Genomic DNA, 12,382 nt, shown 5'->3' on the forward strand with positions numbered 1-12,382 from the left:
CAAGTTATTCCGCAGCCCAACAGTTTTGTGCATGGTGCATGCAGACCAAGTAGCTGGCCATCTGCATATGCCAAAAAGAAGTTTGTTCATACAGACTGGAAGTTTGGAAGCAAAACACTAGTGCAACCATGGGCATCTGGTAGTCTAGGCCGGGGAAGGCTTTGTCTTCCCAGATCACCAGGCATGGCCCAGCTCACTCTCTGCCCCCAGAACACCTGTTGTAGGTATTGTGGGGGCAGAGTGTTGCTGTCCTCAGTGCCCGCCCTCCCCTTGCTCTGGGGAAGGAAGGCTGAAGCCGCACCGAGCACCCTGCTTCCTTCCCAGTGCTCCGGGGCTGGTGCCATTCTCTCCCTGGTGCTCCGGGGCCGGGGAGGCTGGGGCAAGTGCAGTCCGCCCGCATCCCTCCCTTCCCTGTGGTGGTGGGGGGGGAGGGGTGTATGTGGCACCGCCTCCCCAGGAAGTGGGTGGGGTTTCAGCAGAAGGGGTGTGGCTGGGGACTTGCCTCCCCCAGCCCTACCTTCACCAACAGCCCAGAAAGTTGGGGGTGGAGGGGCAATTCTAGATGGAAGCTCTTTCAAAATCTGTCTCCTGTCTTGCTTACATAAAGGTAACTCACTTCAAGAAACATGATTCATGTCTTTCTATGGCCAGGTACTTGTCTGTCAAACAGTGCCTTATGGAGGAAATACCTATTCACTCTGTAATTAGTCTGAAGTAATTCCCTAAGGAAATGTCTGTAGTAAAGTCCTATAACTATCCCCTACCCTAGTGTTTTCAAATCATCTGTTCATGGTTGGAGGCAGACTTGGTAGCAGAGTCTGAACAAGAGTTGCTCTGGCAACAGTTTGCCTCCTGCTAGGCCCACATTTGCTTTGATGTTACTTTTAAGCAGCCTTTGGAGCATGTTAGTTTCATAATCCAAAAGGTAGGTGTTTACAAGATCTGCATCTCTTTGCAGTTCTCTATAACTGTTTGTTTTGCTTCCTGTGTCTTTTTTCCTTCCCTTCAAATGCTTTCGGTCTCCCAACTTAATCTTTTGTTTAGATCTAAGACCCTTAAACATACAGCTGAACTTTTGGTTCTAAACATAATTACAGGAACAGTTGGGCAATATTCTTTAAAAAAAAAAAAAAGTCTAAGCGTGTGGCCTTCTGCCCAGGATGCAAAGTACCAGTTTACTATTGTCTTCCCTGTATGTGGGTCTGTATGTTTCAAATTAGTCCTGTGTCTATAGATAATACAATTCCAGGCTTTTAACGTACCCACATGCTTGTACTTCGTCTCGTAAGAGTAACCTTCTGTAACCTTAATCTAAATAAGAACGACCCAGATCCGATTAGGAGGTATTGAATAGGCTTTGCTACAGATGCTTTTCATAGCACAGCTCTTGCATCTGTGCACATTTACTTAATACATACAAATCTTTTGCCAGAACTTACTCCAGGACTTAGTTGTTCCTAGTTTCTTCCCTGCAGGGCACACACTTCCCAAATTCTGTTTCAACTTTTTTTTTTTATTAGACTGATACTTAAATCAAGCCCAAGATATAAAAGGGGTTCTCCTGTTTCTAAGGTTATGTCTGTGCTGGAAGGGCTTCATAACAAAAGTGCTGTCAACAGCCAAAAGTTGCCAAAACTGGTGAGGAGTCAGAGTGGCTCTACATCTTCATTCACAGTCCTGAGGCCCTGCTTCTGAGAACTGCAAACTGGCATTAAACTATCGGGTAGTTCAGTTAAATCCTAAATAGCAATGCTTGTTCCTTAAGGAGTATCACTGTCCATAAGTAAATTCCTAGACATTATAATGCACTGACTTTTATTTTTTCCAGAGGGGTGGTCCACTCCCTCCCCAAGGCCACCTATACTCCTACTGCTCTCTAACCTCCCTGGAGCACTTTACACTGGGTGAGAGTGATCTTAACTAATGTTGAATGGAAGTTTTGTTTTTGAATTTCCTAGTTTCACCATGTTAACTGTACTGTTTAAATAATAAAGCATTTACACAGTTATCTGCAATGCATATTGTTTTAATTTTTTTCCATTGTTATCATTGTGACGCTCCATTTTACCTCTAGGCAGTGTGCTCATTAATATGTTGAAAGTAATTAAGTTTGTATTTTTAAAAAATATTTCAATAAAAACTTCTCAATTATGGTTTTTCAAACTTTTACAGAAACAAGAATTACTTATCTGTAACTTCCCAATCTTGGGGAAAAAAACCTACATTTGCTGAAAGTCATAGCCTCCCAAACTTGAGAAACATCTAAACAACACACATGGAAAAAGGAGCATAAATTCTGTATCTTATTTTTGTATAACTGTTTCTGAGCGAGGTACCATAAGAATAGTGTAATGGCATCTGACGCATGCTTCCGAACAATGGCCAGTGCCATATGAACAAAACAAGCCAGTTATCAAGGTGATCCAATCCTTACGGTTTAGTCCCAGCTTCTGATAGAGGTTTAGGGTATCCAGCGCCTGACCTCACAGAGATGTTGTGAAAATAAATTAAATTAAATAACATTTGTCAAGCAGTTAGTCCCTAATAATGAGTGCCACAGAAATGTCCATAACAAGAAGAATTGTTCTGAATTCATCATAGGGTTTGAATAGTGTGCAGTAAATAAGTCTGAGACAGCACATTGAACAATAAGGCTAAAGCAAAATATTGACTTGCTGCTCATTAAGTGATCACTCCCCATCCTAAGCACTGAAGTAGGGAGGGATCTTGTGGTAAAAAAGTATGTAATTGTGTATTTACAGACTATCATGCATACACACAAAAGAGCTGAATCAGTGTTGCATGGGCAACCTTAATTCTGGCATTTCCCACCCTTTGAATTCTTGACTGTACAATCATAATGTTCTGGTGTGTAGCAAATAATAAATTTTCAAGATTTATAATGATAAATCTGCATACAAATAAATTATGCTGGCGGTAGGGCCCGGTTTTATTAAGTTATCTACAAACAAGTTTAAAGATATCTGCCCCCAAGAGCATACAGTCAAAGTATCAGAGGAGACAATAGGGGAATACAAGAAACTGAGGAACTACAAAATAACAGCAAGATTTTGTGCAGCATGTTGAGTATGGGTCACAGCAACTTGCCTAGTTGATGTTTTTTTATAGGTGTCACAGCAGAAGTGATTTTAAAGGAGGGATTTGGAAAAGAATAGTGGTAGCTTTGTGGGTTTTTACAAGAAGCTGATTCATTCACCTGGAAAGGCTGGGAGAAAGCCAAAGGTACTTGTTAGAAAAATTGTACAAATGGTCAAATGAGACTGGTTTAAATACTAGATTGACAGCGCACTTAATCCATTTAATTGGCATGATTGATACAGAGTCATTGAAATATGTTGTACATGCTATTGCTTGGACATCCCATAGTTAAGCAATTGTGATGTTTATTAAGAAGTCAGATTTGCCTTCTTAATATGCTTTAAATTGCTTTAGCTGTTTAACTTCTTTCCAGTTCTCTGTAGCAAGCTGAAGCATTGTATTGTCTGAACTTATCATAAATCTCATGTGCTGCATGTAAGAGAACTTCATTTTCCCTGCTTTCATTTTCAGGGCGAGAGGGGGTTCCCAGGGTTAGAAGGTCAGCCTGGTTTACCTGGGTTTCCAGGACCCGAGGGACCTCCTGGCCCAAGAGGCATAAAGGTAAGTAATATTGTATCCAAACAGTATGTAAAAGTTACCTCTGGTGCAGGCAATGTTTAGATTTCCTGATATATTGACGCAAAAATGCGTTCGTGCCATCTCCAAAACTCCTGCTCCAGAGACCATCATTGGATTCTTTAAATTCCTGGAAACCTGTTACATTGTTTCTGTTAGTTACATTACTGTCCTTCTGTGGAAGTCTGTAACTTAGGGCAGTAAACAATAGGGTGAATATTGTTTCTCAAAGAAACCCTTTACCCTTCCATCCTGAAGGTGTTCTTCTGGAATGATTTGTATAGTGGGGGTGCTAAGAGCCATTAAATCAAACTGTAACCCTGAATATGAGGGAAACCTCATCAAGCCAGGGGGTGCTGTAACACTTCTAATTCCAGCACCTACATACTTGTTCATGTGCATGGGCAGCTATCGTTAACATATACAGCCCTTCATTAGATGAGAAAGTGGCCAAACTAGCTGCTTAAGAAGATGTTAGAGATCAGTCTTAGTGGCGTGCTGTGTGGCAGCTGTACTAGGCCATGTAATACATATTGCCAAATAACTGAGATTCCCTCTGCTACCATTCTATGGTGATTCCACTTAGTGCAGAGGTGGGCAATAATTTTTGACTGGAGGCCACTTCTGAAATTTTTGAAGTGGCCCTGGAACCCCTGGAAGGGGCATGGCCTCAGGCAGAAGGGGCGGAGCTAGAACACTTCTCTGCTTCCCTACCCACAGGCTCTGATTGCTCTGTGGGTGAGAGAGCACGTAAAGTCTTTCCCCTTGCCCCCAGATATAACTGCCAGCTGTTCAGAACAGCTGACGGTTCCCTCTAGGCACCTGTGCCCCTGGCAGTGGGAAAGACTTTGCGTGCTCTCTCCCCTTGCCCCCAGGACAAACAGGATGGTGGGGGCGGGGGAGCACGCAAAGTCTGCCTCAACCCTACAAGGGAGTGCTGCGCTTAGTCACCCACTAGCAGAGCAGCAGCTAGAGGTTGATTCTAAGTACTTGCAAGGCAGGAGGAGGCTTCACGTGCTCCTCCGCCCTTAGACCAATCAAGGCTTGGACGAAGTCTCCTCCTGCCCTGACCTCCAGCGAGCTAGGGTTGACTCTAAGCATCGCGGAGAGCAGCAAGACCTTTGTGGGCTGGGTCAACCTGCTTGGCGGACCGCATCTGGCCCACAGAGGCCCTTTTGCCCACCCCAGCTTAGTGAAATGATGAAGTTCTATCTGTTTGCCGGCTGTGTAATGGTCCCACTTCTACTCTGCCATGAAGTACAAATATTTTCTTATTGTCATTGTTTTTTGGGGAGGCAAATGAGGGATTTAAAACAAGACCCTTGTGTGACTTCAAAACAATAGTACAGTGTTGAAGTGAAGAGGTGTATGCTCTTTAATTCCTGAAGTGCCTCCCTTTATAACTTTGTGCTCCTGAATAGTATTCAGATGTTCTAATTATGACTGGATAGTGATGAAATACCTCCAACTGTGCTTTTTATTTTACATAAGTAGATTCATTATATAAATGTATCAGTTTTATCCATAACCTGGCTTTCCATTCTGCAAACACATATGCTGTACAAAATAGTCACATTTCAGAAACTAGGAAAAAGTTACTACTTTTCACCACATAGAGGAGGGTCTCGAAGGGGAAATAGAAGATTAAAAAAGCAAAATTGGTATAGATGGAAAGGATGAATCAGATACACAAATTCACAGCTATGCAATAAGACACCTGTCAAAGAAGCACATATACAGTAAATATACTTATTCTCTAATCAAAGCATCTGGCTTCTTTTATCCTCCATTTGCATTCTCCTTCCTTGCCATTCTTTGCTGTAACAGTCAGAATATAAATGAAAGAAAAATAGGAAAATGAAATGTGCAAGCAATCTACTACTATTTTTCACCCACTAGAGGACAGTATAGTACATTTGCTAAAGTTTAGCAAGCTGAAGGAAATTAATAATAGGCAGGCAGATATAAAACTATATGAACAAAAATTGTTATCTAGAAGTCCTTTGTTATTAACTGCACAAAATGCCTTTAAACTTCAACTCAGCAGTTAATCCTAAAGAAGGAGATTTGAAAACCTCTTTTTTTCAGATGGTAATAATTAACCTCTAACAACTCTATGGGTATATCTAGAGTACGCTAGATTTTCGAAAGAGGATATGCAAATTCCGCAGGAACTTGCATATCTTCTTTCGAGCTCATTCGGTTTTGTCGGCGAACCCTCCCCTTTGTCGACAAGCCGTGTAAACCTCATTTTTAAGGAAAAGCGGCTTGTCGACAAACGGGAGGGTTCGCCGTCAAAACTGCATCTTAATTACTTTCACTTTCGAAAGTGCGGCTTTCGAAAGTGAGCTCGGAAGAAGATATGCAGAATTTGCATATACTCTTTTGAAACTCTAAAGTAGTCTAGATACGCCCTTCATGATGCTGACAATGTGTGCCAGGCACCTTTGTCTTAAATATTTTGACTTTTTATTTAACATTTTGGGTTACTTTAATAGGTTAACAGTGTATTTCAATGATATCATCAATTTTACATTCTCCATGTTCTTTACAGGGTGATGATGGCCTTCCAGGGCCTACTGGACCCAAAGGAATCAGAGTAAGTGACACACCACATGATAAAGTATAGTATGTAACATTCAGGAATTACTTTGATCTGGAGATGTACGTTACAGAAAGCTAGATGGGTGGATTTGAATCAAAATAACAGTTTATTCCTCCCAATGGGGTTTGTTATCAGACCTTTAATAATTTTGGTCCATCTTGCTATACAAGACCCAAACTAGCTTCATAGGTCAAAATCCAGCCACTCTGTTAACTTTACTATGAAAGAGAGAAACTTTTATTCTGATACATAAGTAGATTCCTTACTTGACCGTGAAACGTTCAGCTTTTATACCTTTCTGCTGTTCTTTATGGGCAGATCCTCCATTGGTGGAAACCATGTAGTTTCATTGGCTTCAGTGGAGATACATCAGTCTTCAGCCTCTAAGGACTTAGTCCTTAGTGTATATAGTGTATATATCCATGAATGAGTCTATAATTGCTCTCTTTTTTTCTTGGTTTTTTTCATATTTTTTTCTGAAGCAAATGTAATAAAATATTTACCCCCACACTTTACATTCCCTCTTCCCACCTCACCCTCCGGTGTATTGTTCAGTATGGTACACACATGTGGCTATTTTTCTCCTAGGAGTGGTTCTGATTTTTCCATTGTCCTTTAGTTACAGAAACACTGATAGGCTATAAATAATGGGAATTCTTTTTAAAAACAAATAACCTCCCTCCCACCACCCCATTAACAAGTAAATATGTTTTTTACCCCTCCAGGGACCTCCAGGTCTGCCAGGATTTCCGGGAACACCAGGACTTCCTGTAAGTAGGATTTGGCTTTCTAGTCAAGAAGTTATCACTTTTATTTCTTTTTGCACAGATCATCTTTGGCTAATTGTGCTGTCCTTCCTTCCATTTTTCAAGGGGTTGCCAGGGCAGGATGGGCCACCAGGACTTCAAGGTATCCCCGGATGCAATGGAACAAAGGTGGGACATGGCACCCTTGGGAATTTTTGATGCTGTAAGGATAGCATAATAAAGAAATAGAACTTGTCTTTGTGACTGATGCAGCAGACGGGAGTAGCTGACAGTGCTTGGCAGTGTAAGCTTTTACTGGGCTACAAGGTGTATCTGCATAATGCCAATTCACATCTTCTGAAACAAGAGACAGGCTAACGGCCTAGCTCACAGGATTAGGAGCTCGGAGTCATGGCTCTGATGCTTTATAGCATTGGGTTATGAAATGACCCCCTCTACCTGTTACTTCACATGTAAAATCACAGATAATAATGATAACTGACCCATGCATTGGATGATTAGGCCCCAGTCCTGCCACTTGTTCCATGCAAGTGGGAACTTGCACCATATGGAGCTCTTGTGAGACGCACTGACTGGGAGAGGTGCCTCCTGGGTCTCAGAGTCCAGGCTTCATCCCAAACAGCAACATCTACTGGGCTGCTATTAGACCCGTAGTGCAAGTCCTGCAAGCCTGAGTCAGTTGAACCAGGCTCCGGGACTCAGTGCCACAGAAATGTGTTTTGCTTTGCAGTGTAGACTTACCCTAGGGTTTGGTACAGTGCTTTGAAGGTGATAAGTGTCAACTATTTTTCTTGTGTTTATTTGGAGGTAGTAATTTATTGTTGGCTTAGTCACCTTGGAACCACTGCTTTTAATATCACTGTGGTAAGGATAGATCACAATGTAAAACTGTCTAGGTAGTGAATTAATTTATCTCTGATACATCTATGAAGGTTCATGTTCACCCTGAGACAGGGATGCTGGAACAGTTTTTATAGTGGGGGTGCTGAATGCCGCTGAACCAAACTGTAAACTTAGCATATAATGGAAACTGCTCCAAGTCGGGGGTGCCGCAGCACCTATACGCTTGTTCTAGCACCTATACGCTAAGTGTGCATCTAGACTGTGGCGCTATTTCAGGATTCCACATCTTTTGAACCAGGTTGTTTTTTCGAAAAAGATTTTGAAATAATGGGCTTGCTATTCCGATGTCTCTGTAACCCTCCACCTTAAGGGTTAAGGGACATTTCAGAATAACGGTTGATTTTGAAATTTGGCACTATGTAGACAGCGCCAAATGATGAAATAAGCTATTTCAAAATAGCATCGAAATAAGATATGCAATTTGCCTAGCTCAAATTGCATATCTTATTTCAAATTACAGTGCAGTGTAGACTAAAGATGTTAAGGACTAGTCGACTAGTTGATTCCCCCCGCCACCCTTACTGCCTCTATCAAATAGAGGCAGCAAAGGGGGGGGGGACGAAGGGCGTACTTCAAAGCGGCAGTGCCTCACAGCTGAGCCCAGGATCAGCTGTGCAGTGCTGCTGCTTTGAAACGCCGAGGCATCATTCAGAGGGGCAGCCCCGCACAGCTGATCCCCGGCTCAGCTATGTGACACTGCCCCTTTGAAATGTCGAGGCAGCGTTTCAAAGCCACACCTGCTGCATGGAGCTTGGGAGCCGTGTGGCATTTCAAATCGGCGGTGCAACATGGAACCTGGGACTCTGTGGGAGTCTCAATGCCCTGCTGACCTTGGGCTCCATTAGGGCGCTTCTGCTTTGAAATGCACAAGAGCCCCCGCTGGGGACTCTTGTTCATTTCAAAGCTGGCACACCCACATGCAGCCTGGAATCAGCAGGACTTCCCACTGGCCCCAGGCTACACGCAGAGTTCCGCTTTCCTTCTTTGCAATGTACAGCTGGGGCTCTTGTACATTGCAAAGGAGGAATGCGGGAGTACCTATTGACTAGCCGAGTAGTCGATGGAAATTCCATCGACTACTTGACTAGTAAATTAACCAATATTTAACATCCTTAGTGTAGATGCACGCTAAGATACATGCCTGCATCCGGACAATTGACTTTTTCTGTAGCATTGACTGTATGATATATTTTCAGAAAAGCAGACATGATGCACATGATACCATTTGAGCCCAGTGGATGCTTTTTCATTTGTTTGAATAATACATGTGATTTTTGTTTTGTAAAATCTGTAATGCATACTTTACTGCAATGCACCTTTCTCCATTCCAGGTTCATGAGCTTACAATAGCGATAATCTTTCCATTATCATCACTTGTTTTGTTGCTGGCTAAGCCTCTCCTCTCTGCCTTTTTTAGGGGGAACGTGGATTCCCAGGCAGTCCAGGTTTTCCAGGTTTACAAGGTCCTTCTGTAAGTAAGAGATTTTTATATAATCTTGAAACCCACAGAAAACTCTTTGTCTAGAATTGTGAAACAGTCAGTGCCCAAACAAACCTATACAATTTCCACAAGTAAATAGTGAAATATCGTTTGGATGTGCTTCAAAACAACCTGCTTTTCTACTGTAAGCTATTTGTAACACTAATAGGGAATTTGATCTCTTCTTTGTTTGAGCATTACATTCTTTCACTGCTGAGATGTTGTGCTTCCTCTTGCAAAGTAAACAAATGTGTGAAGGAGGGAGGAGAGAGATCCTAAGTGATGTTCCCAGGCATGTCCTGAGAGTGATACTGTTTGTGGATCAGAAAAAAATACTATACTGTGTTTCTCTGAAAAATACAAAAATATGCAGGAAAGTGGTTCCTGTAGGAGCTAAGAATTGGTAGAAGGGAAACCATGCACATGTAATATAAAGAATAACAGGAGCATATTAAAAATAAATCCCAAGTGAAGTGAATTTGCTGTTCTTAATTTTGCTAGTATTCATTGTTTGCTCAAAGTGCTTCTGAAGAACTTCTGAAGCAGCAGAGGCTTGAAATGTTTGGGTCTTCTTGTTTTGTATCCTTTGTCCCTTTTATCCCTTTTCACTGGCCTCTCACAGTGAAATCTATTCAGTGTTTTGCAAATGTTGTGTCAATAATACATTCGTATCTTCTTTTTGTTGCTGACAGTATAATGTTTTCTCATCCTTCCTTATTTTTATTTCTTTTCAACCAAGGGTCCTCCTGGCCTACCAGGTATGAAGGTAAGTGTTCTGTACTTTCGTAACAAATTGGGAAGCAAGCACAGATGATTAGTGTGCATCTGACTAAAGTAGCCTGTGTGCAAGGCCCTGCATTTTCCACAGCAAGCTGCTCCTAAATTCTGCACCAGGCCTCTGATTTCTGTGCCACTCCAATTAGCAACTCTGCAATATTCAGTCTAAATGTAAAAGAAAACAATTGTGATCCTTTGCAGAATAAGTGTGTGTGTGAATAATACAGTATGTACGGCAGCCACCCGGTGGGCTGTTCAGGTACTAAATTCAAATATGTATTGGCAGAGGGTGTGACTTCTGTATCTTTTAGAGTTGTACCCCATTAGGATAAATGGAGCAGTTCACAGCTCTCAGCAATTTTCCGTAGAGACACAAAACCAGCAATATGCTAGTTTATTTAATTGTTTTCTTCTTAACCACGAGGGCTAACAAGAAGTTGGGGTTAAATTCCGCAGTCATGGGATCAGGAAATACACAGGGACCTTCCTCTATTTTGGGGTATAAATTGCTACTTCATAGAAAAAAGTAGATAATTTGGTTCTTAGTTAGAATGAACTCAGCTCTTTTTTTAGGAACTATTTAACAGGAAAAAGTTTTACACTATGTATCTTGGTGCATATGCGTACAACTTAAATAGATCAAAATTCAGAAAATCCTACAGAATACTTGTGGAGCAATCATTAGTATGGCCTTGAGCTGTTTCTGTCCTGTGGACTACTTTGACCACTTCATTAATGGCCTCACAAATGGCAAGGAGCACACACTGAGCTTTCAGGCAGTAAAAATGAAGTAACTTCTGAATCAGTTGGTTCTCCCCATTCCCCAAAGAACAATGGAAATGACAATTATCACAGGTGACTTGAATGGGTATGAGAACATGTCATAATTCCACAAAACAAAGATAGATACAACTTTCTCCCCAGACATGAAAACCATTTTCACACTCTCCTTGGTATCTGATTCTCCTGACAGGCAGAGATCCTTATTTAAAAGGACAATTTCCTTTCTTTGTATTTAACTACAACAATAAGATACAATGATGTGAGCACAAGTTATTAGTGAATGCCCCTGATACGCTGTAGGGCAATAGGCTAATAGAAGATACACCAAGAAGTCTACCAGTAGCCTCTTTTTGTAGAGCCTCAAGTTGATAATTTCTGTTAGAAAATATTACACATCACTTAAATTATCATGGGAAAAGGAATAATGCAAAGAGTTATATTTTCTTAAGAAAATCTAGGGGATGGATGAGAGAGGAACCTTTTTCCTCCTAGTTTAAATATAATCACATTTTATTAATTTTTAAGTCTTTACTTTTGTTCCCATAAGCCACTGAGCCCATTTAATATACTTCTATTAAAACCTACATTTTTACTGTGGAATATTTCTCTCAAGCTGCTGCTGAAAGGGCAGCTTGGCCGTGTGGGCTCATGGACGGTGGACATTAATACTGCCAATTTTTTCCCCAAAACCCACTCCCACTTTCCAACCAAGTTGTTAATTTTAAAAAGCCAAATACCTGTAAATAAACTAGTAACAAATTCTCATAAAAAGTGCCGTTAAAGATGAGTTATGCTGTATAGTAGTGGTGGGCAATTTGTGGTTTGAGGGCCGCACATAGTCCATTGTGGGTCCGTGGGTTGCCCACAAGACATTTTGTTTACCGTTGCCCATGCACAGGGTTGCCAGATCATGCTGGTTTTCTACATAGTATTTTTCCTACCAGTATTACAAAAGTGACGCACACTTAAAGCAAGGGCACGGGATGTGAGGTGCATGCCGATTGTACACAACATTGACTGTGAGAGCCATGTGCGCTCTCTGCATCCAGTCAAAACACTGCTGTGGTTCATTCAGTACACCCTGCAAATTCTACGTACACAAGCACAGTTAGCAAAACTACCCTATTCCGGGAGACTGTCTTGGTTATGACAGTTTTGTGACTTACTGAGATGAAGAAGGGCCATTCATGCAGCCTGCTCACTAGCCTAGGTTGCCCCTTACTGTTGTATAGTTTTAAGGTAATTGTACACCCTAATGTAATCTCATGAGATGGGGCCTGTCCTCTGGGATATGGCAGATGGTTGTGCAACCAATTTTCTGGCAACCAATTTGTTGCTTTCCAATGGAGATAAAATATCTTTTACTTTTTTTCCATGTAATTTAAGTCCCCT

The 12,382-nt window shown here is 41.6% G+C and overlaps 1 protein-coding gene across 1 annotated transcript in view; it reads left to right on the forward strand.

Annotated features, from left to right (window-relative positions):
• COL4A5 (collagen type IV alpha 5 chain) overlaps positions 1–12,382 on the forward strand; it is a 143,488-nt gene that overhangs the window by 56,053 nt on the left and 75,053 nt on the right. The window contains exons 3-8 of the mRNA XM_075940947.2: positions 3,571–3,660; positions 6,230–6,274; positions 7,006–7,050; positions 7,153–7,215; positions 9,368–9,421; positions 10,170–10,196. Of these exons, the coding sequence (XP_075797062.2) occupies positions 3,571–3,660; positions 6,230–6,274; positions 7,006–7,050; positions 7,153–7,215; positions 9,368–9,421; positions 10,170–10,196 (324 nt within the window). The remainder of the gene's footprint in view (positions 1–3,570; positions 3,661–6,229; positions 6,275–7,005; positions 7,051–7,152; positions 7,216–9,367; positions 9,422–10,169; positions 10,197–12,382) is intronic.

The sequence above is a fragment of the Pelodiscus sinensis genome, chromosome 13 (assembly GCF_052426305.1).
Source record: "Pelodiscus sinensis isolate ZL-2025 chromosome 13, ASM5242630v1, whole genome shotgun sequence".
NCBI lineage: Eukaryota > Metazoa > Chordata > Testudines > Trionychidae > Pelodiscus > Pelodiscus sinensis.